Source organism: Pantherophis guttatus, chromosome 1, assembly GCF_059756535.1.
Source record: "Pantherophis guttatus breed Tessera chromosome 1, ASM5975653v1, whole genome shotgun sequence".
In the NCBI taxonomy this organism is placed as follows: Eukaryota; Metazoa; Chordata; class Lepidosauria; order Squamata; family Colubridae; genus Pantherophis; species Pantherophis guttatus.
The window spans coordinates 166,958,403-166,985,939 of record NC_142063.1 but is presented as its reverse complement, the minus strand read 5'-3'; the positions used below and the strand labels follow the sequence as shown (position 1 = coordinate 166,985,939).

The 27,537-nt window shown below is 37.0% G+C and overlaps 1 protein-coding gene across 2 annotated transcripts; it reads left to right on the top strand.

Annotated features, from left to right (window-relative positions):
• The first annotated feature begins 1,647 nt into the window (after nucleotides 1-1,647).
• On the top strand, nucleotides 1,648-26,737 carry GTF3C3 (general transcription factor IIIC subunit 3). Of its 2 annotated transcripts, none has more exons than XM_034429882.3 (19): nucleotides 1,648-1,904; nucleotides 3,289-3,391; nucleotides 5,611-5,789; nucleotides 6,177-6,300; nucleotides 7,945-8,136; nucleotides 10,067-10,232; nucleotides 11,701-11,848; nucleotides 12,599-12,671; nucleotides 14,003-14,077; nucleotides 15,155-15,255; nucleotides 15,498-15,669; nucleotides 17,153-17,355; nucleotides 17,551-17,652; nucleotides 19,416-19,542; nucleotides 19,796-20,033; nucleotides 20,532-20,722; nucleotides 21,281-21,405; nucleotides 22,287-22,439; nucleotides 25,973-26,737. In XM_034429882.3, the coding sequence occupies exons 1-19, from the start codon at nucleotides 1,803-1,805 to the stop codon at nucleotides 26,093-26,095; spliced, it is 2,697 nt and encodes an 898-aa protein (XP_034285773.2). In that variant the 5' UTR covers nucleotides 1,648-1,802; the 3' UTR covers nucleotides 26,096-26,737. The 2 variants fall into 2 exon arrangements, with proteins under 2 accessions (XP_034285773.2, XP_034285784.2); XM_034429893.3 differs by having other exon boundaries at nucleotides 1,771-1,904; nucleotides 6,177-6,322.
• The last annotated feature ends 800 nt before the right edge of the window (nucleotides 26,738-27,537 follow it).

The following is a 27,537-nucleotide window of genomic DNA, read 5'->3' as shown; positions in this document are numbered from 1 at the left end:
GAAATGCAGCAAATAAACATCATTGTTTGTGCCAGCACAAGTGGGAAAACACTACTTTTGATGTGAGGCAGAAAAAAACTGGAGATGGCCTTTCTAGTAGACTGGAGAGATTATAGGATTGCTGCAGTTTTTTTGGCAAGATTATCAGAAGTAGTTTGCCATTGCCTTCAGACTAACAGATGGAAGGGACCTTGCAGGTCATCTAGTCCAACCCCCTGCCCAAGCAGGAGACCCTACATCTGCCTCTACCTAGGATCAAATTCGCAACCTCCCAATTGTGAGGCAAGAGCTCCACCTCTAGGCCACCAGGTCATCTTCTTCAGAGGATGTGATTGGCCAAAGTCACCCAACTGGTTTTGTGCCTAGCTCACAGCCTAGCCCAGAGCCCTTAACCACTATACCAAATTAGCTTTTCTACAATAGCACACATCTCCCCTTATTTAAAATCATCCAAGGGCAGCTTGAAGCTATATTTAATCCATTAGCATTTTGGATTTGAAACAGGCAGTAGAGACAGGCTAGTGAATGATAACAGGGACAGCAAGTTTTATTCTAGAATATTTTCTGTAAATCTAAGGATAAGTAGTTAGCACTTAAATTCAGTATTGCAGAAAGACTCATAAAAAATAAGTCAGATGCAACTAAGAGCAAATCACTGGCATTTTTGTAGTAGCCAACACAGAAGCAAAGTGAGAAAAGGCAGACCATCCCTAATCTCCATGGAAAACAGTATTCCTGTAGTTTGGATGATAAAGTTCTCCTCTCCGAATCTTTGAAGCAACCTTGCTTGTCTTTTTTTTTTAAAAAAGGGGGTAGGTTGTATTAGTTTTTCACAAGTGAAAATTGAAAACCAGATGTCAGAAAGTATTTTGCATTTCTTTTGCCAGGAAAGTGGTGAGAACCTCCCCCCCACCAAAAAAAATCAGAAATCTTTTGCCTCTACTAGAGTCTCTTTCCTTTTCCACCTGACAAACTTCATCCAGTATTTCACCTTGCCTGCTTCTCTTTATTCTTTTTCCACCCACAGATACATACTGTAACAGTAATTAAACCCTGCCAGCCGTTACTTATTGGAGGGAAGTCAGGAGGGACTCAGAGAAGAGACAGTGCAGAGTTAGGAGATTGCTGCTGCTAGACTTTGGCGACTTGCTGCCATCCTTCAATTTTTGGACTACATCTCCCATAATTCCAGGTAGTCAACTGAATTGAGTGAGGCTGATGAAGTACAAGGACGAGCGCAGCCGGTCGCCTATTCTTGACAAAGAAAGTTAAAAAGGTGGCTCCAAAGATGGTACTAATGGATGGTTACAACAGAGCTGTTTGACAATAGTATGACAGAAAACGACCATTTATTACAATCAGGGCCGGATTTAGACGAAAAGAGGCCCTAGGCTATTCCACTTATGAGGCCCTTTCACCTATAGTGAAAGTGTAATTTTAATTTTGCTAACAATTTGAATGTAGGCCCCTCTTGATCTTGAGGCCCTAGGCTGAAGCCTAGTTAGCCTATAGGAAAATCCGGCCCTGATTACAATATTTGATTGACGGTCTTCCCCTTTAAAGAGATAAATCCCTCCACCGATTTTAAGCGCTTGAATGCAAGAAAAGGAAAAATTCTCAGCGCTTCTTCCCGTAGCAACCTCAGCCACGAACGCATGCGCAGTAGACAGCGAAGTCAGCGGGGCTCCGTTCTCTTCATTCGTAGTCGGACTCTTTTCGGCGAGGGAATTGCGGTCCTTTCAAAATAGGTTCCCCGCCGTTCGCTGGAGCGGCTTACGGTTGTTTCCTCGGTGGAGCATAAAATGTCGGGGTTCAGCCCCGAATTAATTGAGTACCTGGAAGGGAAAATCTCTTTCGAGGAGTTCGAGCGTCGCCGAGAGGAGCGTAAAAGCTGCGAAAGGAAGGTGAGGCCTCTTTTGCCTCGCAGTTTTATTCACAATTTCCTTCGTGTTCGTGTCTATAATGAGGTTTATAAGGGGGTTTTATGGCTTGCCCTCCCCTCATTTTCAGCAGTGTGTATGTATTCAGGTACCCGATATCTTGCTTGCATTTTAAATAAGGATCATTGGCTCATAAAATCCTAAAAATAATTTTAGTAGGACACGCAAGGTAGACGTTTTATCCATCATTTCGTGGTGTTTCGTTCCTCCTAATTAAAAACAAATGCTGGACGTAGGGCTCGTTTTCGGGCACAAAAATCCGACTGACTACTAGGTGGGAGCAGTGGAGTAGGATTTTCGGTGTGTGCGGCTGTTTAATTCGGATTTTTGCAGCCCGGTCCAGATTTCATGAATTTGAAGACTTACCAGTATTACTGTTTATGTTGGGGACATAAAAGCAAGGTTTAGGTTGTGATTGTTTTGCTTTTGGGCATTTGGTTAATGCAAAATACAAGGGAATCCCATTTGAGCTAAGGCAAAGGGACATCAAAGGGATTATTATAACAATAAAACAGATTGTGTTACATTACCAGTTTGTGCTGGCACATGTTCAACCTGTTCAATTTATTTAAATTACTGTTCCATTCTGACCAATTCTGTTTAGGATGTTTACTGTAAGATACACATGATTCTGTTATCCAAAGTGTAGCCAAATTTTGTTAAGTCATTTGCAAAATGCAGTCAATTGAGGAATATGTCCAGTTAATGATATAATATGCACTTATCCATATATACATAGCCTATTTTACATTACTTAGCTTTATTGACTATTGACTGATTCATATATTTTTTTTTTAAAGTTGACCATTTAACTTTCATAAACCCTTCCAAAATAAGTCATACAATGAAACCTCGTTTAATTAATTACTCATATATTGTTTTTCTTAAGCAGATATGTATTTTAGTACTGAAAATTCTATTCACAATACAGGCAGTCCTTGACTTACGACAACAGTTGAACCCAAATTTTTGTTCCTAAGTAACACAGTTGTTAACTAAGTTTTGTCCCATTTTATGACCCTTTTTGTCACAGTTGATCACTATGAATCACTGCAGTTGTTAAGTTAGTAGCATGGTTGTTAAGTGAATCTGGCCGTCCCATTGACATTGCTTGCCAGAATATCACAAAAGGTGATCACATGACCTTGGAACACTGCAACTGCATAAATACCAGTTGTCAAGATTCCAAATTTTAATCACATGACCATGGGGATTCTGTGAAAACTGGTCATAAGGGACTTTTTTCAGTATTGTTTTAATTTCGAATAGTCACTAAACAAGTGGTTGTAAGTTAAGGACTACCTGTAACATTATAAAATTAATGTTATTTCCTTTTTAATTTTTACAGGGACAAAATGTACTCACTGAAGAAAATGCAGAAGACTTCGATGGCCCCTCTACTTCTGGGCAAGGAATGTCTACTGAAATACAAGGACATATGGAAGCAGAAGGTATATTTTATGCTCATTTACCAAGGAGTAAATATCTTGAACTTTGCTTTTCTGTTGCATTTATAAGTTAGAAAATGGGGGTTCACTGCCACCTTGCAGTGAAAATAAATCAAAAATTTCCCAGGTTCAGAAATCTGTATGTAATACTAATTATTATTTGATAGGCTTTAATTCAAACATATATGTATGTACTTTGTGATCAGTCTACGGCACCTTGAGGCAGAGTAGGACATTTTTGAGGTCCCAAAGGTGCTTTTTCAACTGGTTTTTCTTCTGGTTTTATTTTAAATTTTTGCAGGTTTCTGCTAGTTGGTGTAGAAATACAAAAGATGTGATGAGCTAGTAATATGATGTTTTATTATATTATTTTTCAAGTTTAGCACTTTATTAATAGAAAGAGAAGGGAACCTGTTGCCCCTCAGTTCTCATCAGTCTTAGGTATTGTGGTCAATGATAACTGATGGTAGGCGGTATAATCCTAACCATTTAGGAGGCACTGAATCAAAGTTGTCTCCTACTCATTTCAAATTCTCCCCCCCACTTCCCCTCCCCCCCTCGCAGTGATTTGAAGGATGCAAGCTCTGCTTTTTTGGATCCTTTTCCCCCCCAGATGCACTGAGTGTTGATCTATTGGTTGCAACAGGACTTGACTGACTGGCTTGTCGCTCAAGTTTGTCTACAAGATTATAGGTTGAAAGAGAGTGACTGGACCAAAGTCACCTAGTTAGCTTTGTACCGAGGTTGGGACTAGTCTCCTGATATCTAGTCTAGTGCTTTAACCATTAGGACAAACTGGTCCTCCCTCATTTCAAATTTCTTGTTAGGAAAACATCATTTTATAGTTTTTCATTGTATTACATTACTGCTCCATTCTTGGAGTACTTGGACCTTTTTGCTTTCCTAATGCTGAAACAATGCTCTTAGAATATTCAGTAGTTCCATTAAAAAAAATAAAAATGGGAATGGGATTGATTTGGAGGACTTTTGTTTCCACTGTCAAGTTGTCTTTAGTTATAGGCAGAGAAGTTTTGGCTAGTTGTTCTGTAGCTGAAAATGATCTATAGAAACGGATTTTTGGAAGATTATTATTTATTACTCCAAGTGATAAAGAAAACTAAAACAAAACATAAAAACAACGAAAAATCAAGATCAGACAGCCAGCCCAAACTAAAGCAATTGGATAAACAATGAAATCAACAAAACAATGGCTTTAAACAAATTATAAACATCAATCCCATGCCTAGGACCATTGTAGCAGAAGACATTCTTTTGTATAGAATTATAACAACATTTAGCAATAGCATTTAGATTTATATACTGCTTTACATTGCTTTACAGCCCTCTCTATGCTGTTTACGGAGTCAGCAATTTCCCCCCCAACAATTTGGGTCCTCATTTTATCAGCCTCGGAAAGATGGAAGGCTGAGTCAACCTTGAGCCTGGTGAGATTTAAATTGCCAAGTTGCAGGCAGCCAGTAGTCAGCAGAAGTAGCCTGCAGTACTGCACTCTAACCACTGTGCCACCATGGCTCAGTAGGTAATTAGAAGTAGATAATAACTATAAGTCAAATGCAAGGAGTTTTTGAATTTACTTATTATTTATACATGTTCAAATGATTTTTCTTTTTTATTTCATTAATTTTTCAATTTATTATTTTCGTTAATTTATTGTTTAACTGATATTAGTTATTATAATTTATTGCATTTCTGGACAACCAACTAATACCAATTCTCTGGGAAATATACAACTCAAGTTAAAACATATGCCAAAAGAATTATATTACACGAACATGAAATGAAAGCAAAATAATAGTTGACTTTATTTTTGCCATCATGTTTCTGGGATGAGGATTGGTGAAGATGAAATATATAGATTCTTGCTAATTCCTGCTATCTCCCCAAAATCTTGTCTCTTTACTTTAAAGACTTGAATTACTCTTATTGATTCTGTGGGTATTTGATTACATTTATGTTTTAATACAAATACTCCTTGTTTTGATACTGACAATATGGTATTAAATGAAGCAGTTGCTAAATGAAAATCATATGACCATGACAGTACTTACAATTTTCCTTCAATTTTCCTTTGCTTCTTGCTATTTCCTTTATCTGAACTGGGGTTCCTTCTCTCTTTGAGGATAACTTTTATGATTTTATGACCCCTCCCTTTTTTACATGATTAATTAGACATCATTATTAATCTTTTTCTCTCTGAGCAGAAGAGATATCAGATGGTATCAGTAAATCTGTCCATCGAGTTTTTGCCTCCATGATGGGAGAAAATGATGATGATGAAGAAGAGGAGGAGGAAGATGAGGAGATCTCTGAGCAACCTACAGCTGGTGATGTTTTTGCACTAGAGATGGTGCTTAATAGAGAGACTAAGAAAATGATGAAGGCAAGCAATATAATAGTCATTTAAGCAGCTACATCTTTTTTCAGGTTTATGTAGAAGCCTAAAAAAAAAAAAACAAAGTTGCCCCAAAGAATGATTCCCATTCCTGTGCATTCTGAAGCATCTCTTCTGAACCCTTTTTGAAGCATACACATCCTTGCTGCTTAGTGGAAAATACTTATGATAGAATTTGATTAAGTGGGTTCTGTGTGGATGTATGGTATAAACTAAATATTAAATAATGTACATGGTTATTGCACAAATAACAGTTTAAATCAGCAGCTCAATAAACACTCTCAATTCAAATATATTTATTACTAAGAATATTCTTTGTAAGTAGTAATAAAAACTGAATTTATTGAAATATATTGATAACAATCTGTTTTCTAGGAAAAACGTCCACGCAGTAAATTGCCTCGTGCCCTGAGAGGCCTCATGGGTGAAGCTAACATTAGATTTGCTCGAGGGGAACATGAAGAAGCCATTCTAATGTGTATGGAGATCATAAGACAAGGTATCTTTGGATGCTTCTATGGGTGAGATTTGTTACTGTGAATAAATAGAAGGGACACATAACATTAATACAAGACAGTTCAGTGTGTCATTATAGAGCTGACCTTGCATCTCTTCTGTGTTTTTATTTATAACTACCTTTTCTTCTGGGTTTTTTGCAACTTCTTAAATTTTCCCAATATAGAAGATGTGTGATTCAAAGCCATTTTGCTCTAGTACTGATCTTTTGCTTACATTAGTGTTGTATGGTAGCATAGGTGCACAAATGTAACCCATACATACTTTCTGAACACTTTGGGCTCTCAATCTGCTATTGCCAAACTTTGAAAAGTTTACTTTTAACATTTCTTTTCAGGAAGGTGGAATAGAAGAAATAAACCCATAAGGAAATAAATGGCTATATGTTTTTTAAAATGTATTCTTTAAAATTGATGTATGACCACTTTTTGCTTTGGCTATGTTTGTGTGGAAATGTTACATTGCTGGACATTTTGAAAGCACAGAAAATATTTTCCTTTTTTTAATGGAAATTTTGGAGAAAGTTAAAATATATGCTGTGTTTATTTTTATATTTGCCTCTACTGATTTAAGCTCACTTTGGTATTTTAACAATTTGCAGTACAATATGAACAGCCTAATTTAGTTTTACATTAACTGTATTTGGCATAACAATTAAATGTAAAAGAATAATTAAGCCAGACAATAATGTAAACTACATGTACTAATTGTGTTTTGTTTAAAATGTTTTGAATATTCACTATAAGGGGATCTACAATCTATGAAACTCCAAAAGTTCTAGACTCTCTTAATTTTGCCAGGTTGTAAATTAGAAAAAGAAGTTGAAGTAGGAAACCATCAACCTGATAATAAAACAGTTTTATTCGAAGCCTTATCAAGAGCAGACCCACTGATCTTTAGATAAAAAGTCAGATATAGACAACTGAATCCTTTCTTTCCTACTTTAGTGCATCATGCTATCTTTGCCCTCTTAAATATAGGAACTATAGTGCTAGATAAAAGCTTTCCCGTTACAATTCTCAAATAACTAAAGGTTATTTTTTTTAATATTTTCCTTTTTTCGGAGGGAAAAAAGGCTTAGGGAAAAATGGGAAAAGGTCACATTTTTCCCCTAAGCCTTCAGATATTTGTAATAAATAAACTGCTTCTTTTTCTTTAAAAAGTTCCCATATTTGAATTATGCTTTTGTTTTGTTTTTTTAATTAAAAGCTGCCAAACATAATATCATCAGTGGCAGTCAAATAATTTAAAATTTGACAAAGAACAGAGGGAAAAGTCAATTAAAATGCTGCTGTTTTTGTGTCATGGAAGAAAGTTTGGAAAAGATCCAGTCTCTGTAACTATCTGACTTCTCTCTAGACTACAGTATCTGAAGCAGGGTCTCACAATAAGATCTTAACAGTTGGGTGGGTCCATGTAGGAAATCCTTCTCATGTCCCCTCCAGGCTAAGCTGCTACAGTTTTACAGGTCAAAAACAGTATTTTGCATTATATTCAGAAATGAGCTGTTATCCGTCTTTAAACACTTTCAAATGATTATTGTTGCTAGATGCAGCATGTACAAATTTAGGCATTTTTATTGACATTATTATGAATTGTAACCTATTTTTCTTTTGACATCCAACAGCTCCACTTGCTTATGAGCCATTCTCCACTCTTGCTATGATTTATGAAGACCAAGGAGATATGGAAAAATCTTTGCAGTTTGAACTGATTGCTGCTCATTTAAATCCCAGTGACACAGAGGAGTGGGTCAGGCTAGCTGAAATGTCACTTGAGCAAGACAATATTAAACAGGCTGTCTTTTGCTATTCGAAAGGTAAACAAATTAATGTCATTGTAGATCATTTAATGATACTGTACTTGCTTTACTGTCTATTTTGCATCAGGTGTCAAGATATTGCTTTCATTACAGATTAGTCTTTTTATTTACTGAACCTAATTTCATTCAGCTGATTTTCATGGGCATCTCGTAAATTAATTCGTTGAGATATTTAGACATATTATATATTTACAGTCTCCTTGCCTTTTGTTATCACATACCAAATCAAGATGGGAAACTGATTTTGTACGAGGTGATAGATAATCCTGATACGGCAGATAAAATGTATACTGTTTTTAAAAGCTATATGATAGCTTGCCAGTATTCTGCTAGAAAGCTTTTCAAGCACTCTGAATGAAATTGTATGGGAGAATATTAAATTATAATGTCACAAAGAAGTGGCAGATAATATGAAATGAAATATGTTTGAAATCATTGACTTGTGGAATAACATCAATTTATCATGCCTGTCTAGCATTCTGTTTTCAGCATAGCACAAGTGAAATATATTTTTTTAATCAATTTTTTTTTAAAAAAAAGTTTTATTAAGTTTTATTAGCCTTTATTACAGCTTAAAATACAGTGAAAATAATAAAGGGATGAATGCAGGATGGAAAAAAGGAAAAAAAGGGTGGACTTCCGACTCTTTCCAACATTAAAATACTAATACGGTTAGAACCAGGGGTGAAATGCTACCGGTTCGCTCTGGTTCGGGCGAATCGGTAGTGATAAAAACTACCGGTTCAGTTGAACCGTAATTTAAAAAAGCTACAATCTGACAATCAGCTGGGCCGCACGGTTTAGTTTTGCTAGAAAGCAGGAAATCCTGCGTTCTAGCAAAGCTAAACCGCGTGGTACAGCTGATTCCTCCCTGCTGTCCCAAGCCTCCTTTTGGTGTATACTGCGCATGTTAAACCGCGCGGCACAGCTGATCGTTAGATCGTAGCTTTTTTTAACCACTGGTTCAACTGAACTTTTAAAACTTTTTAAGCTTTTTAAACATGCAGTGTGCGTTTGGTGCACACTGCGCATGCATAACCAGCAAACTGGTAGCAAACCGGTTCAGATTTCACTACTGGTTAGAACTCAACTGTTTACCTATAATTATTGCAAGCCAATCTTATAACTACACAATTATAAAATCTTCAATCTAAATTCTGAAATTCATTTTTTTGTATTCCAAATCTAAAAACCAGAAGCAATATTCGAATAGAAACAAGACTAAATAAAATTTCTTTGTTTATCTCATCATCTTAACCAAATCCATTTTTTCTCCTGTTTTGAAAAATGATATATATTTCTATTTACACATATTAATATTTCTACTATCATTATTTATATTAACAAAAACCACTATACTCTTTCAAATTTTTAACCTTAAAAGGAAAACTTTTATATTCATTTTAAAATTCTAAACATTTCTTTAAAAATTCATCTTTATAACTAAAATAAATTCTACCACAGCTTTTAAAACTTTCTTTTAATATATAAGTACATACTTTCAAATTCATTTTCAATAATATTTTGTAAGGTTTAAGAATTCTCAAGCTTTAAAAATTAAAAAAGTGGAAAAAGACCCATTTTCAAACTCACTTTATATAAACAAAACAATGCACTGGTACTATGTTTAAAACTACATAGGCCAAACCAATTGATCCTAATTCCATTTAGCTTGCTAACTTGTTAAATTTAAGTTGTTCCCTCCATCTTATCTTTATATAATAAAATCTTTTGAAAATGGATGTTCAGTATGTCATGATAACAGTCTATGCAGTGTTCAGAATTTTTTGATTTCATCCCTGGATGACTTTTTCAGGATGAGATTGTTTATATTTATATTTTATTTATTCTATTGAATATATTTGCATATTGCTTCCAATAATTACAAATATCAAAATGATTTATCATACTACTTCCATTTTTATAGCTCTGAAGTATGATGCTACTAACGTGCGTTATTTGTGGGAGAGATCAAATCTCTACAAACAGTTAGGGGAACACAAACTGGCAATGGATGGCTACAGACGCATTTTAAATCTTCTGACTCCTTTTGATGGTGAACGCTTTATGCTTTTGGCGAGAGATATGGCCAAGTAAGTAGAGTGGAACACTTAGTCATGCTGAAGTGATACGAAACATCAGCTTCTAATGGAATAATTTTTTTTCTTCTACTTGTTGGTATAGTTTAGGGGTGTCAAACTTATGACGACATATTGTTGTCACGTGACGTATCACAACTTTTTCCCCCTTTGCTAAACAGGTAGGGATGGCCAGTATGTGACGCATCTGGCCTACGGGCCACGAGTTTGACACCTCTGGTATAGTAGTTAATTGCAGGATACAGAAATGATATGTTATGATTGGATAGATGCTTTGAAATGCAGATATCCTCACTTAACAGCAATGAGACTAGAATTTCTATTGCTAAACAGGCGGTAAAAGAGTGCAACATCATGTGACTGTGCTTCCTAGCAGTGGAAATTCTGGCATTCCCAATTGCCATTGTTAAACAAATCATCCTGAGTTAAGAAAGACATCACGTAGTTGCTATTTGTGACTTCTGCCAGCTTCCCCATTGGCTTTGCTTGTTTGAAATTGGCAAAGAAAATTACAAATGGCAATCACGTGACTGCAGGATGCTGCGACATCACAAAGTGGGTGCCAAGCCCATGGCTTGTGATCACACCTTGTCTCAAATCATGGTTTAGAGAGGTATGAATTCAGCTAATCTTGCCCTAGGCTTGTCTATCATCACCACTCTCCTTCTTTGGTATTGGCCAGGGGGTCAGCAACCTGCGGCTCTGGAGCCGCATGTGGCTCTTTCACCCCTCTGCTGCGGCTCCGTCACTCAAAATATATATCACAACCGCCAATGTGCAACACCCGCCGGCACGCGATTTATTGAGCTTTTCAACCCCCGGTAGGCCAACCATGGATAAATCCAAGAAAAGAAAAGAAAAGTTTCAGAAGAAAACAGAACTACATATGCTAGTTCTGTGGCCGCTCAAGAAATAGTCAGGCACGGGAAGAGTTTTGTGGTTCCCGGTGTTTTCTTTTCTGTGGGAAATGGGTCCAAATGACTCTTTGAGTGTTTAAGGTTGCAGACCCCTGGTATTGGCTATAAGAAAGAATCTTTGCTTTCACTTTTGATAATTACATTTTGCAAAGGTTTACAAATCTGTGGCTTTAGACTAATTTTAAATTATGTTGACTTAGAGTTTTGGGTTTCAGCAATATAATAGGGTGTCATCAATCAGATCTTCTCCTGTGATCAATCACAGCTTCTTGTATGGGTTGTATATTTGTGAAATTACATTAATTTCTTTCTTGCTGAACCTAATTTTGGATAAAACCTATAAATTATGTTGAAGAATCATGACTTGCTTTTAAGTTTACAAGCACAAAGGACCATGATTTTGATATTCGCAATAATAAATAATGTTTTTCAATGAGGATTATTGTTTTTCTTCTTGCCCAGAAAATATTGTAATAATTTTTTAATACAGAAGATGTATTACTATTTGCATTTACTATTGACCTGATTACTAATGTATTCCACAGAAGTTATTATGAAGCAAATGATATCACTGCTGCTATTGAGATAATGGAAGAAGCTTTTACGAAACATCAAAGCCTTGTATCCATGGAAGACGTTAATATAGCTGCTGAGCTGTATATTTCCAACAAGCAGTATGATAAAGCATTAGCAGTAAGCATATTAAATTAATCTGATTGCTGTCTGTTTATAATATAATGAGTATATAAATGCATATGCATAAAGAGGTGTACTTTCTAATACTATCTGTTATTCAAGGAATTAAGATTGCCCTTCTACCAGTTGTGAGTTGTTTTTACTATGAAGGTTTCCCACTTACAGATTCCAAAGGAATAGTTGTTGAAAAGAGTATGTCTCCCCAAGTTGCACACAGAATATCAGCTTCTCCCACCTCTGGGTTTTGGACCAGAGAGTCTCAGTATCTAGGAGAAAAATGGAGAAGATCTTTGTTCTGCTTTTGGATGAGTTGTCATTTTCTGGAATTAGAACATTCTGTGTTGCTCTAAAGCTCTTGTGTTTGTCCTCTTGTCAAAAGTTATGGGTCAGGATTAACTTTTCTTTGGAGGTAAATTGAGTGTGCCAGAGTCATATTTTATGCTGAAGTGAACTCGTGCTAGTGATCTCTATACAACTATGTTGCTTTTAGGCTATGGCTAGGGAGGAAGTGGTGGGATTTCATATTTCTTACAACTTCTTTTAATTTTTTCCCGTTAGGCAGCACACTCTCAGTGACCTTCCCCATACTTTCTGAGTTATTTCATCCCTGTAGTGACTCTATGTCATTTGCCGCTTTGAATCATTAAATTACCTCTTAGTTCTCAGGGTACTTTCCTTCTTAAATCATCCTTTCTAGGTTCATTCATTTTATTTCTTGACAACCAAAATCATTTCTCCTTCTTTTAGGTTATTACAGATTGTTCAGGAATTGTACTCGAAAAGCAAGAAGCAGAAAAAGATTCTTCAGCAGATAAAAAAGGTATTAGCGTGATTGAAGACCATTGCATTGAGCTGTATATGGAACAGTTAATCTTCTGAAATAGTCTGGTTTTCTGGTGTTGTTATAGATGTGCTATTACCGTATTTTTCAGAGTATATGACACTCCAGACTATAAGACACACCTTCCTTTTTTTGGGGAGGAAAACAAGATATATGCTAGTGCATGGATATGGGAAATAATATAAAATTTTACCAGTTTGGAACTGTTTTAAGTTTTTTTCTTTGCATAGATTTGTATTGTAATCAGAATCAGTAAGTTATTCAGCACGCAATCTGTTAGATGTAACCCCCCCCCCCTCTTATTTTCCTTCAGGTAACATTTTAATTAAATTAGTGAAATGCTTTTTAAATTCCAGCTAATTGTTGATTTTAGACAGAAATTTTACAACAAAAGGACACAAAGAAGAAATTAAGGCACATCAAACACTCACAATAACTCTGCCTCTGCCTCCCAGCAATTTGCCTTGCAGCAAAGAGCAAACAGCCTGCCTTAGTTTCGTTTTCAGCACAGCCTGATTAACACAAGAAAAAAAATCTGCTCCCAGCAATTTGCCTGCTTACGGGAGGCCCGTGCAGCAATAGGAAATGGCAATCCCTGCAGCCTGAAACAGCCGAGGGTCGGGAGGCCGATCCAACCAACAATCAACTGCTTGTGCTAATCAGGCTGTGCTGAAGCTGAAACAAGCTGTTTGCTGCTTGCTGGGAGGCAGAAGCCAAAGGGTGGGGGTTGGGTGGGCAGGGCTACATTTGGTGTATAAGACGCACCCAAATTTTCATCCTTTTTTGCGGGGGGGGGAGTGTGTTTTATATTCCAAAAAATATGGTAACTCTTTCCTGGCAATATAGCAGTTAATAATAAATACACATAGTCTTTTTAAATAAAAGTAACAGAGTTTGAAGGGACCTTGGAGGTCATCTTGTCTAACCCTCTGCTCACACAGGAAACTTATAATATTTCTGACAAATGGCTGTCTAGTCTCTTCTTAAAAGCCTTGGGACACCTGCAACTTCCAAAGGGAATTTGTTCCACTGGTTGATTGTTCTCACTCGTTAAAAATTTTCTCTTAGTTCTAGTTTATTAAAAATTTAATAAATAAATAGTTGCTTCTTGATTAGTTTACATCCATTGTTTCTTGTCTTACCTTCAGGTGCTTTGGTAAATAAGTCCCCCCACTCCTTTATGTGTATTTATGTCCATTGATAAGACTATTGAGTAATTTTATATGGAGTAATTTTATAGTTATTGAATGATTTTCATAAGCTCAGCATATGCTTTATTTTTCCTGTTCTTCCCCCTTGTTCCATGGTAGAGGCAATGGAAAATCAGGAAGATCCAGGAACAACAATTGATCAGCAAGAATTTGTGCCTGGGACCAATTCTGCATGTGAGTATGCAATTCTGTATCTTAAAAATTGCTGAGATGAGCAATTTGCATCTCTCAGGATATAAATACCTGGACATAATAGTGGCACTGTATAAATAAATGCAGCTGGTCCTTGTTGCTGTAAGAAGATTGTTTTATTTTCATTTTTCAGCCCTCTTTCTCTACATAAATTTATTTCTGTAATACGATTATTAAAGTTAGCTGTTCACATGCAGTCCTCCCAGCTGGTTCCTTCTGCTGTGCCCCATGAAAGTTAGAAACAGCTGCACTGAATTGTTCAAAAATTGCTGGATTATAATCCTCCAGACACTGTCATCCAGCCTCAAAACAAGCATTGAGATATTTTATAGGTTTTTTCCAAGATTAACAAAATCAGCGGATATGGACAAATGATACAGTAAGATTTAGGCAATTTAGGAACACCTGCTTCAAGGCTCAGAAGAGGAAATTGCAAATACTGTATGACAGTGTGTCTAACCCTATTAACTGTACGGAACATATTTTGTGAATGTGGTTTGTTTTCCTTTCCTCTTTACATCACCTTATGCTGGGAATATGAGTAAATAAATAAAAATTGGATAAATGCACACAAAAGAAAAACGAATAAAATAAAAGAGTACTAAGTCTAATACATTCCTGTGTTTGAATATTTATTCTTGCAATAGATTGAATTCTTTCACATTTATTCTGAGACAAACAATCTGTTTTATGAAAAACATATTTTTGTGTGCAGAAACAAAATCTATTGATGGTTCAAAACTCCCCCTTTAAAATTATGGATTACAGGTAGGCCTCATTCTAGTGACTGCCTTATTAAACAACCATTTCCAGTTATGCTGGTGACGAAAAAGTAGCTTTGTGACTAATCTTCACATTTATGATGTTCACAGGTCTGTAAAGCAAGGGGAAGCTGAAGTAAAATTATAACCACAGTCATGGTTTCACTTAGTGACTGCTTCAGTTGACAGCTGAATTGTTGTTAAATAAGGACTGCTGTATTTATTTGGAGAAAGTAGTTGAAAAAAATATACATGATATAAAATATTTAGAAAATGTAATGATGTTGTTATTTTCTAGCTTCAGAAATTACATGCTCTATACCTGATGGTGTTCCCATTGATATCACTGTGAAACTCATGGTGTGTTTGATTCACCTGAATATCTTGGAGCCTCTCAATGTAAGTCAAGAACCAAATAAAGAAAAATATAAATAATTTAATACGCGATCTCATTGTATTCTGTTGAAGCAAAAACTGAATGAACGTGAAAGTCTGTACTAGCTAATTTAGAATTTTAATTAAACTAAGGAATTTTCCCTTTTTTCCATATAGAAAGTAGTATGCCTGAGAAATTGCAAAATCTGCTTTTGAAATTCCCTCAGTTTGCTAGTTGTATTCTTAATTTTGCTCTTCTTTGCAAGTCCCTTTTGACTACCTTAGTGGAGCAGAATCCTGAGGATATGGGAGATTTGTACCTTGATGTTGCAGAAGCATTTCTTGATGTTGGAGAATATGATTCGGCCCTCCCCCTCCTGAGTTCTCTGGTGTGCTCTGAACGATACAATTTAGCTGTTGTTTGGCTCCGACATGCAGGTAACTGCTTCCTCCTAATATGTGATAAGTTATTTTCTGGCTCAGTAATAGGTGTTGCATTTTATAATTTAAAGCTGCAGTTGAGTGGGCACGTTGCTCTGAACTACCCCAAGGTGACATGGGACTCTATTCATGTGTCTTCAAAGGGATGTTAGATTTTCCTGGCATTAAACATGCATATACATTTTTGTGCATAAGTGATACGTTTGCATGTTATTTGTGATTTGATTATGGACAAGGGTTTTAGATGTATGCATCAATCAATTTTGAAAGACCATTTATTTAAAACATAATATTGGAGAATAGCTGCAATTTTTTAACAAAATATTATTCCTAAGTATACTAAAATACACACACCCAAAATAGATGTTAGTTAAAACTGGAGAATAAATGTGTCCCATGTACTTCCCTCTGCTTTCCCTTAGCAAAATAGCCTTGTGAAAAACTTCTGTCTGTCTGTTCTGTAAATTGTTGTCCATGATATCGAAGCCTTGTTGCTTTCATTAAGGGCACATCAGCCCAGCCATAATAGTTGTATTTACAATTTGATTGAATGGGGCATTACAATAGCATGTTATTTAGCCCTTAATTACGTAATAAAATGATCACAATTGAAGTGCTGTATTATGGCTTCTCAGCTCCGAAAAACAAAATATGAAAAACCATAACTTAAGACTTAACCCTGAAACTTCAACATCTTAAATTCTATTATCTGTTGACTTGATTTTTGGTCTGTTAACTATTTCTTGGAACAAAATAATTGAAGTATGTATGCATATTATTATATGTAATTAGTAATTACTGTACCTGATAATTGAATTCAGTTCAAAGTAGTGTCTAAAAACAAGCTGCCCAGGTTCAGATTTTGTCAGGTTCATAAATCTAGCAGGTGACCGTAATCATTCTTTCTATTTATTAGATAATGCTTACTTATTTTACAAAATAGTGGAAGATATACTGAGGTACTATGAAGTGCTTAGCACCTATAACTTTTTGATTGCTAGTGTGTCAATTAATGAACAGCAAGAGAACAATTGTTCTCTTTAAATAATGTGCATGAAGCTGTAACAGTTAACTGCTGTTCCTTAATGATAATGTTTTAGAGTCTCATCATTCTCCTGTATGGTATTTTTTTAATAAACAAGATCAATGGGCATAGCTTTTTTCCCTGCTACTTACTTATGCTCCTGTTTCTTAATTATTACAGTTCCTAACTCCCATTAACATCTTCCCTATGGTGCCCATGTTTTGTCTGGCTCCCTTCTTCTAAGATAAGAGAATAGGCATTCAGTAGCAGTATTCATGTTTAGAATCATAGGTGTTAATTATATTTGTGACCGCTATAGTTTTGGAAACTTAAAAGAAACTTAATATTACTGACTGGATTTAAAGAAATTCTTGTATAACAAATAAAATAAAAATTAAAGATTCTGTGCTACCTCTTCAGAACACAAACTATTAAAAAATGTCTTTTCCTTTCTAGAATGCTTGAAAGCGCTGGGCTATATAGATCGTGCTGCAGAGAGCTATGCCAAAGTGGTTGACCTTACCCCTTTGCACCTGGATGCAAGGATCTCTCTCTCTACTCTACAACAGCAATTGGGCCGGCCTGAGAAAGCTCTAGAAGCACTTGAGCCCATGTATGATCCAGATACCCTGGCACAGGATGCCAATGCTGCTCAGCAAGTAAGCATTTGTCTTATGGTGTGAACTCTATTCTGAAATCTGAGATGGGAGGGCTAAATTGCTCAAAGAATGAAACAAGATGCTGGAATGAAAAAAAAAATGTTAGGAGGGAACCGTTGTCTTGTTCCAAGATCTGGGACCCAGATAGAAAGCAGCTAAAGTTTTTGCCTTTGTAACCCAATTTTCTGTATTTAGGAATTAAAATTGCTGCTTCATCGATCAACATTGCTGTTCTCTCAGGGCAACATGTATGGTTATGTAGATTCTTTGCTCACCATGTTAGCCATGCTGTTAAAGGTAAGTTAATTTTTATACCTCTTCTGTCACACTGCTCATGTGTTTCTTTCTCATTTAGTTTAATGAGAAAGACTAGGATTACCCATTCTAACACTCAACAACTTCCCTGATTACTTGGTCCCCAATGTAGTATTGCAGAACCCTTCTTAAGTGGTTGCAGAAGAGGCCAATATTCATGCTGAGGCTGTTCTATTAGAGAAGATCTGTGATTTCATGTAATCTATGGTAGCTATAGACAGTTTCATACTGTCATCACACTAATTTATAAAGCCGGGCATACCCTCAGTCCACTTTTTGCTTTAAGATATGGAGGGAGTGACATAATATTAGATATTAGTGAGGATTAGAGTTATCTCGCTTGATTTATTCAAGCTGGTCAAAAGAGTTTAATTGCTTGGGAGATGGAGTAATGCCATCTGCTCTGGAGAAGACAATGATCTGTTTTTTTCTGAAGAAGCTATTATAGATCTATAAGATTATGCTAATAGATGACCAGATACAAGTACCCTGTTTTTTAGGCAAAGATCTGTCAAAATAGCTGCAGATTTCTTAGAGAATAGTTATTATCTCAGTCCTTTTCATTCTGGTTCAGTCCTGGTGTCAAGACAGAATCAGCTACAGCCATTCTGATATTTTGCTTTAAAGGAATGCAACTGTGTTCATCTCTTAGCATCATTTGATATTACTGTCCGTAGCATACAGAATAACAGAATAACAGACTTGGAAGGGACCTTGGAGGTGTTCTAGTCCAACACCCTGCTCAAGCAGGAAACACTATATCATTTCAGACAAATAGTTGTCCAATCTCTTCTTAAAAATCTCCAGTATTGGAACACCTACAACTTCTGGAGGCAAATTGTTCCACTGATTAAACTAACTGTCAGAAAATTTATCCTTAATTCTTGGTTGATTCTCTCCTTGATTAGTTTGTATACCAATTATGTCCTTTTCTGGAAGCAAACATCTAATCATAGCTGTTCATACCCTAGTCATCATAGGCTTTAGATGATTGTAATGTATACTATAAAAAATTACTATTGCGCTCAGTCCAGAACTTAGAGTTAGGGAAGACTGTAGGAGTCAGATTGCTGATTGGAACATGCACATGAGGTTGCTGTTGTTATAACTAGCTATTGTTTCATGTTAAGGATTTAACCTATTGTTTCAGGTTAAGGATTTAGTTTGGTATATAAGATTGCAAACAACTTGAGGCCCTGTCTGAAATGTGTGAGGTCCCCATTGTCCCTTTTTTAGGTATCTGATGAAGACTTATGAATTTTGAAATAATATTTTTCCCCTCCCACCTATTTTAATACAAATGTTTAATATTTTTTTGTAAATATTTTAATAGCTTTTATGTAACTCTCTTCAATAGGAGATTGTATAGGAAATAGCATAGAAGTATACATTAAATAAATGTGTGGTATTTAGTGCATGTGGCAGAATAAGAGAAAAAGTATTATACATTTAAAAGGTAATGTGCAGGGTTTTTTTCAGATGTGAGTCTTTCTGTATTGAGCTATAACAGTTGTATCTATGGGTGACTTCAGACAATGAAAATTTATGGTTTCTAGTCAATTTTAATCTGCTTCATAATTGGATCAAGCCAACTGAATCATAGATCTTTGGCACTTTTTATTGTTCACTTTGTTAAATCTGGGATGCAGTTACAAACTGAAAAATCAATAAACTATTAGAAAGTAAACAATGGGCTACTGTAGGGTATTCTTTTTTCAGATGTGTTTTAAACGTTCAATTTGCAGGTAGCCATGAACAGAGCTCAGGTATGTTTAATATCTAGCTCAAAATCGGGAGAAAGACATCTCTACCTTATAAAAGTTTCAAGAGATAAAATCTCTGATAATGATGATCAAGAAACAACAAAGAAAGGTAAGACAATTTAAATTGTTCAAATTGTGGAAACAGTTGTCTATTGCAGTCTATAAATGTTGATAACCTGGCCTTTGTTAAGGAGGCTTTGAGCAAATTTTTCAGTGATAATAGGCTTTTTGATATTCCTTCGGTTTTATTGAATCCACACAAGTTAACCTCTACTTTAGACTTTTATTAATGTTTTTAATTATGTTTTAGTTTTATGTTCTGGTCTGTGTAAAAATTAACAGTGGTTTATGGTTGACTCTAGCAATATTTTTGGTGCTTACAAGTGTTCTGACAAAAGAGGATTGGTGGAACCTTCTCCTTAAGGCAATCTATGCATTGTGTGACCTTACGCGATACAAGGAGGCAGAATTGCTAGTGGACTCCTCACTGGAATATTATTCATTCTATGATGATCGGCAGAAGCGCAAAGAACTGGAATACTTTGGTCTCTCTGCAGCAGTTTTAGACAAGAATTTTAGAAAAGCTTATAATTATATCAGGTGGGTCATTCTAGCAATCACATTGGGTTAAGGCAAATTCAATTTAAAACCCCTTTAAATTAATACCTTGTTACTGATATAGTATTTTTCTATATAATTTAGACCTTTTGTTTCTACTGAGAACTCATCTCAAGCAAACCTACCTGTGTGCCATATCTTCAGAATGCCATATCTTCACTTCCTCCTCCTTCCACAGAGTTAAAGAAATTTAGTATTGGTGAAATAATAATTTTAGTTGAAGGGTCTAGTGATGCATTTTGTCTGTTGAAAGAGACTAGGTCAAGTACAGTAACATAGTGGTGAGTGGTCTGGCCTGCCTTATTTTGAGTGTAATTCTGTGAATTGTGCCTCCGTGTGGAACATGCTCATTATAGGAGATATACAAAAGGGATGAAAGAGGCCACCTTGTGACTAGATCACACCATTGTCCTCAGTGATTGTAGACTGATCTTTTCTGTCATTTGCAAGCAATCTGAAAAGCACCTGTTTCTTCTCTAGGATAATGGTAATGGAACATGTCAATAAGCCTCAGCTTTGGAATATCTTTAACCAAATCACCATGCATTCCCAAGATGTCCGGCACCATCGCTTCTGTCTGCGATTACTGTTGAAGAATCCAGACAATCATGCACTATGCATTTTAAATGGCCACAATGCTTTTGTATCCGGTTGTTTCAAGCATGCCCTTGGTATGATTTTTACTGTTATTAATTAAAAAATTGCAATTGCAGTGTGTGAAGATGTATGTAGAATTATTTCTTGTATATTTGTAGATAGGTAAGAATATCAAACTGGAATACTAGAAGCTGTGGTTTTACAATTTTGCAAAAACAAAATTGGAGAATAGCTGCAATCAATGCTTTGAATTAAAGCAGGACCATTTCACCCGAACAAAGGCCAAACTATGATGAAACAGCAGAGGGCATCCTTGGGCATAAGTAATAAACAGCAACCTCATCAATATTCCTTGTGATAAATGGGGGCTTTGTGATTTGTCATTTCCATCTTGCCCATATGTGGTGGAGTTTGCCTACTCATTAAAGATAGACAAACTCCACTAGAGCCATTCTATCAAAATTTCAGACATGCCCACTGACCCAAAACTGCTGCTTTTTTTTTTACGTCAAAAAAAAAAGAAGAAGGTCCAGAGATGTACGGCTGGTTTAAATTTTTTTGAAAGCTTTTTCAGTAAAATATGTGCAGTAATAAATGACATTGCAAAATCTTTGCTGCTTGTTTCTTTGCAGGACAATATGTACAAGCATTCCGTTCTAACTCAGATGAACCCCTGTTTAGTCTTTGCATAGGCTTGATCTTCATCCACATGGCATCTCAGAAATATGTGTTAAAAAGGCATGCCCTCATAATACAGGTGTGTTGTCTTTCTCTCACAACTTTCACGTGCAGAGCCTTACCTCATGTTAAACAGCGTAAAATTCCTTTAAAATTTATTTAGGCAAGTCTTAAAGAATTGAAAAATAATCCATATATTCTTGTAAAAGTTATGTTGCATGAAACATCTTTTATGTGGTGCTGGGTTGTAGGCAGGTTGATTAGAATTACCAATTGTACTGGAAATGTTTATTTTGTTTTTCCTTTTGGTGCAGTGTTTCAGAAGAAAAGATAATTAACCAACAATATCTGTCAATTAATCCCATTATTGTTTTATTATCCATATTTTCCAAGATTTATAAACTAGTGCAGTTTAATAGTCTTATAGGTGGGAGATTTACTACTGCAAAATGTTTTGTGGAATATTTATGTACATCATTGTGGGAACTGATTAAATGCCATCAAGTTGGTGTCAACTCCTTAGTGAGCACATAGATTTTCTCAATGCTGCTGCTTCTCTTCTCTTTTCTTCCATCCTTCCCAAAACCCTTTTCCAGAGAGCTAGGTCTTCACATAGTATGTTCAAAGTAGGGTAATTTGAGCTTCGTCATTTGTGCCTCGAAAGAGAATTCTTGGTTGATTGTTCGATAATCCATTTGCTTTCTTGGCTGCCTGTGATATTCTCAGAAGTCTTCTCCAACACTAAATTTCCAAAGCATCAATTCATTTCCTAGCCTGCTTCTTCAAAGTCCAGCTTTTGCTTCCATAGTGTATCATATGGAATAATATTAATGTAAGATATTTTACTGTATTTAACTGTACTATATGTGAATTTAAGTCTGACAGTATTACTTCTGATGTCTCAATTGTTACTTGTATTTTTTAATTTTTGCACTAGTGAAGTTTTCCTTTTGTATTTAGGGGTTTTCATTCCTGCAACGGTACCTGAGCCTTCGTGGTTCTTGTCAAGAATCTTATTACAATTTAGGACGTGCCCTTCATCAACTGGGATTAGTACATCTTGCTATTCATTATTACAAAAAGGCCCTGGAACTACCTCCATTGGTCCTAGAGGTACTGTGTGGAACAGCAGTTGATTAGGATTTAAATGTTAAGACACACAAACATTCTCACAAAGTGCCACCCTCTATACGCTCACGTGTTCCTGTATCCCCCCCTTCCAATTCTGTTTTCAGCACCAGTAATAGACAGAACATGCATACCTATGTTGGCTTCTTAGGATTTTATTTATTTATTTATTTATTATTCAAATTTCTATACCGCCCTTCTCCTTTCGGACTCAGGGCGGTGAACAGCCAAAATAAAACATTTATACATAAAGTACGATTAAAAATAGATTTAAAATAATTAAATTTGGCCCATAGTTTAAAATTTATCAATTTAAAATCCATATCAAAATTTAAAATCAACCATAAAATCATAAAATCAAGAGAGACCGGCTAACTGAAAGAGATGAGTTTTTAGGGCCCGACGAAAAGTCCGGAGGTCGGAGATCACTCGTATCTCTGGGGGTAGATTGTTCCAAAGGGTAGGTGCCACCACAGAGAAGGCTCTCCTCCTGGGGGTCGCCAGCCGGCATTGTCTAGCCGACGGCACCCTGAGGAGGCCCTTTCTATGGGAGCGAACTGGCCGGTGGGAGGCTTTTGGTGGCAGAAGGCGGTCCCGTAAGTACCCTGGCCCTAAGCCATGGAGCGCTTTAAAGGTGATCACCAACACCTTGAAGCGCACCCGGAAGTCCACCAGAAGCCAATGCAGCTCGCGCAGGAGAGGAGTCACATGGAAGCGCCCCGTCGCTCCCATAATCCCCCGCGCAGCCGCATTCTGCACCAGCTGGAGCCTCCGGGTGTACCCCAAGGGGAGCCCCATGTAGAGAGCGTTACAATAGTCCAGACAAGAGCTGACGAGTGCTTGAGTGACTGTGCGTAGGGAGTCCCGATCCAGAAAGGGGCGCAACTGGCGTATCAGGCGAACCTGATAAAAAGCCCCCCTGGCCACGGCCGTCATATGCCCTTCTAAAGACAGCCGTGCGTCCAGGAGGACGCCCAAGTTGCGGGCCCTTTTCGTGGGGGCCAGTGATTCGCCCCCAATAACCAGCGATGGCGTCAGCTGGCTATACCGGGACGCTGGCAGCCACAGCCACTCGGTCTTGGAAGGGTTGAGTCGAAGCCTGTTTCTCCCCATCCAGACCCGCACGGCCTCCAGGCACTGGGACATCACTTCCAAGGCATCGTTGGGATGGTCTGGGGTGGAGATGTACAGCTGAGTATCATCAGCGTACTGATGGAACTCCACCCCAAAACCACGGATGATCTCACCCAGTGGCTTCACATAAATGTTGAACAGGAGGGGCGAGAGGACTGACCCTTGTGGCACCCCACAAACAAGGCACCTCGGGGTCGACCGCTGCCCCCCTGTCAACACGGATTGCGACTGGTCGGAGAGATAGGAGGAGAACCACCACAAAACGGTGCCCCCCACTCCCAGTCCCTCCAGCCGGCGCAACATGATACCATGGTTGATGGTATCAAAAGCCGCTGAGAGGTCTAACAGGACCAGGATAGAGGAGTAACCCCTATCCCGAGCCCTCCAGAGATCATCCACCAACGCGACCAATGCCGTTTCCGTGCTGTACCCAGGTCTGAAGCCGGACTGGAGCGGATCCAAATAGACAGCTTCATCCAGGTACTGGGGAAGCTGTCGCGCCACCACACTCTCAACAACCTTCGCAATAAAGTGAAGGTTGGAGACTGGACGATAGTTAGCCAAAACAGCTGGATCCAGGGATGGCTTCTTGAGGAGAGTCCTCACCACCGTCTCTTTCAAGGCAGCCGGCAGGACACCCTCACTCAAAGAAGCGTTGATAATTCCCTGGAGCCAGCCTCGTGTAACCTCCCGGGAAGCCAGCACCAACCAGGAGGGACACGGATCCAATAAACGTGGTGGCGTTCAGCCGTCCCAAGATCCTGTCCACATCCTCGGGAGCCACAGGATCGAACTCCTCCCAGATAACACTCTCAAGGCCTGCCTCAGTCATCTCGTCTGAACTAACCCAGTCAGCGGCCAAGTCTTCCCGAATCTGAGTTATTTTATCATCCAGATACTGTACAAAGTCCTCAGCTCGGCCCTGCAAGGGGTCCTCCCGCGCTCCCAGATGGAGAAGGGAGCGGGTCACCCTGAACAGGGCGGCTGGGCGGTTATCTGATGACGCGATAAGAGCGGCAAAATAGCTAGATTTTGCCGCTTTTATCGCCACTAGGTAGGTCTTAATATGAGACCTTACCAGTGTCAAGTCGGATTCGGAACGGCTGGCCCTCCAACCGCTCTCTAGGCGTCTTTTCCGGCGCTTCATTTCCCTCAGCTCCTCGGAGAACCAAGGAGCTAAGTGAGTTCGGTGCCGGGTCAGAGGCCGCAAAGGCACGACCCGGTCCAAAGCCCCGGCAGCCGCACTATCCCAGGCGGCCACCAGGTCATCAGCTGAGTCGTGAGCTAGAGTTTCAGGAAATGGCCCAAGCTCCATCTGGAACCTATCAGGATCCATCAGGATAGTTATGCAAAGGTATTTATAAATCAAATACCTTGACAATATTTATGGTTTCATGTGTGTTAGTTTAAACATGTGAGAGTTAAAACCATAAATATTTTATAAAGTGAATGTCAACTATCTCATGGCCTTCTTGATGAAAAGCAAGAATAACAAATCAGCATTTGACAAGCTGCCCCTTTCAGTTGGATCCCGCACCTGATCACCCAGTTTCAATTTGGCCATTCATATCCAATGCCAAATTTATTCTCTTTCATGTCTTAAGTATTTAGAGTTTTCCTGATAATGCTGATGACAATTCCCCAAAATGTTTGGAGGGAACCTGTTTTGCCTTCTTTGGCCTATCCCAAAAAGCATTTATGATTCCAAACTCTGCCCTGAAATTTAAGAAAATTGTAACCAAAGCCATCATATTTTACTACTGTTCCAAGTATAGTCACATGCCATTTAAAACTTTTGAAAAGGCCAAGCAGAATATAGTCAATTTTGCAATGTGCTGAGGTAAAAGATTTACCCCTATAGTTGTTTTAGAAGATTCCAGAAAATGTAATTGCTATGTTACATTTCCATGTGCAGGATTTTTTTTTCAAAAGTAAACTATTCTAAAGATTTGGATTCAGGGAAAGACAATGTCTATGTTTATTGCTGACTGGAAGCTGCTTATGTACTTTTTCCATAATTAGAAAAAAAAATCAACTTATAATTTATGGTTTTGATGATTAGATAGATTATATAAAGAAGAGAGTCCATCTTGTAACCATAGAATAAGAGTAGAGTTATAATTCTATTTATAACTGCTGTAAATCAGATTTGTAGCCTCTTATTTGTATCTTTTTCTTTTCTATTTCTTTTTTCCTTTCTTGCACTTTTAGCTTTCTCTGTATTTTTATTTTTCTTAGTTTGTATTGGTTTTTAAACTTTATTTTTAAACTTCCTTTTAAATTTATTTAAAACGTTATAAATTCATATATAAATTTATGCATATGAATTTTGGGAAAAAGATAGTTTGTGACTTGTTAAAATAGATTTTTCTCCTTTAAACTAGGGAATAGAAGCTGACCAGACAGACTTACGAAGAGATATTGCTTTCAATTTGTCGCTCATTTATCAGAGCAGTGGAAATATTCGAATGGCTCGCAAACTGTTGTATACATATGGAACTGTATGAGGACAAAGTTATACACTTGGTCAGTGGGATGAATTACTTTCCTTGATTCTAAAGGAAAAGCAGCTCTATAAACGACATCTGCTTTTTGCTTTTATGGGAGACTTGGAAGAGACTGATGGAATAATGGTCAAGACAGAGACATTGTAAATGGACTCCAGCCTTTTGAATTGTATAATTCAACACTTTGATTCTCCTTAAAACTGAATGAGAAATACAAGAAGACTTAAAACTTCCTCAATAGAAGAAATTCAAGAACTTTCTTGATAGAGTTGAAGGTTGAGCTGTTTTCCTCTGGGAAACTTAATCCTAACACTCTAACCAACAGCCAATTTGAATCTGTATAGGAATCAAGAACATTGAGCTTTTTGATACACAAAACTTATTCCAGAAAAGTATTGGCTCTTACTGACCTTTACAATACCCAATGTTTAGGCCAAGGTTGGGATTGTCATGCCTCTTGTTCTATTAGAGTACATGATTATTTACAAGAGTCGTGAATTCTTAGCAACTTCTGCTTCTTCATTTGGAAGAAATGAACACTCAAATTGTTATGCGTGTTTTTCTTATTTAAAAAGGAAGAGAAACTGTTTTACTGTTTGTTAATTTCAGGACATGATAATAATAAAACAAAGGCCAAAATCAGGTTCTTTAGACTAAGTTATATTTCTTTACATTTAACAACCTATTGAAAATGAATTTATTATAAAGATGTGGCAGTCTAAAGTAACTATATGTCATAGTATTTCCTAAGAAAAATAAACTCTATTGACTTTTTTACATTTTATAGTTTAAGAAGAGGAATAACTGCTCTTTTTTTAGAACAACAAAATACAAACTGCAACTGTTATAAAAAAATGTTTTATTCTTAAAAACAAATTCCACACCCCTACAAGATATATAGCATGCTTATATACTATACAGTGGTTATCTGCAACAGAGAAAGTTCAAAAATATATAATTGTTATCCATGATTTATGGTAATCTTCCTCAATCCGGATTCCCTTGTCATTTCTATATCTGAATACCAGTTACCAGATCATTGCTGAAAATTCTGGGAGTTGACGTCTGGAGGACACTGAGGTAAGGAAAGGTTGATTTAGGGTGAAAATATTTGGAAAGATCAGTTGTTTTGATATTTATGAACCAATTCCTAGTAAGACTTTTATTTGAAAGTCTCAGCAAATATTTTATAGTTTGGTGAATTGTCAAATGACATACTTGTTTAAGTTTTTTTTTAAATGAAATGCTGATTTTGTACTTCATGTACATAAATATGAAAATCACCAATGTTATAAAGGACTACTAACTTTCTGGATTTCATATTTTTTTCTCACCTCATACTGAATAGTTCAATTCCCAAATAATGATGGATGAGGATTAGGACAAGCAGGTAAGAGCAGATAGTAAAATATTTTTGTGTGAAAAAGTTGATCGAATTATGA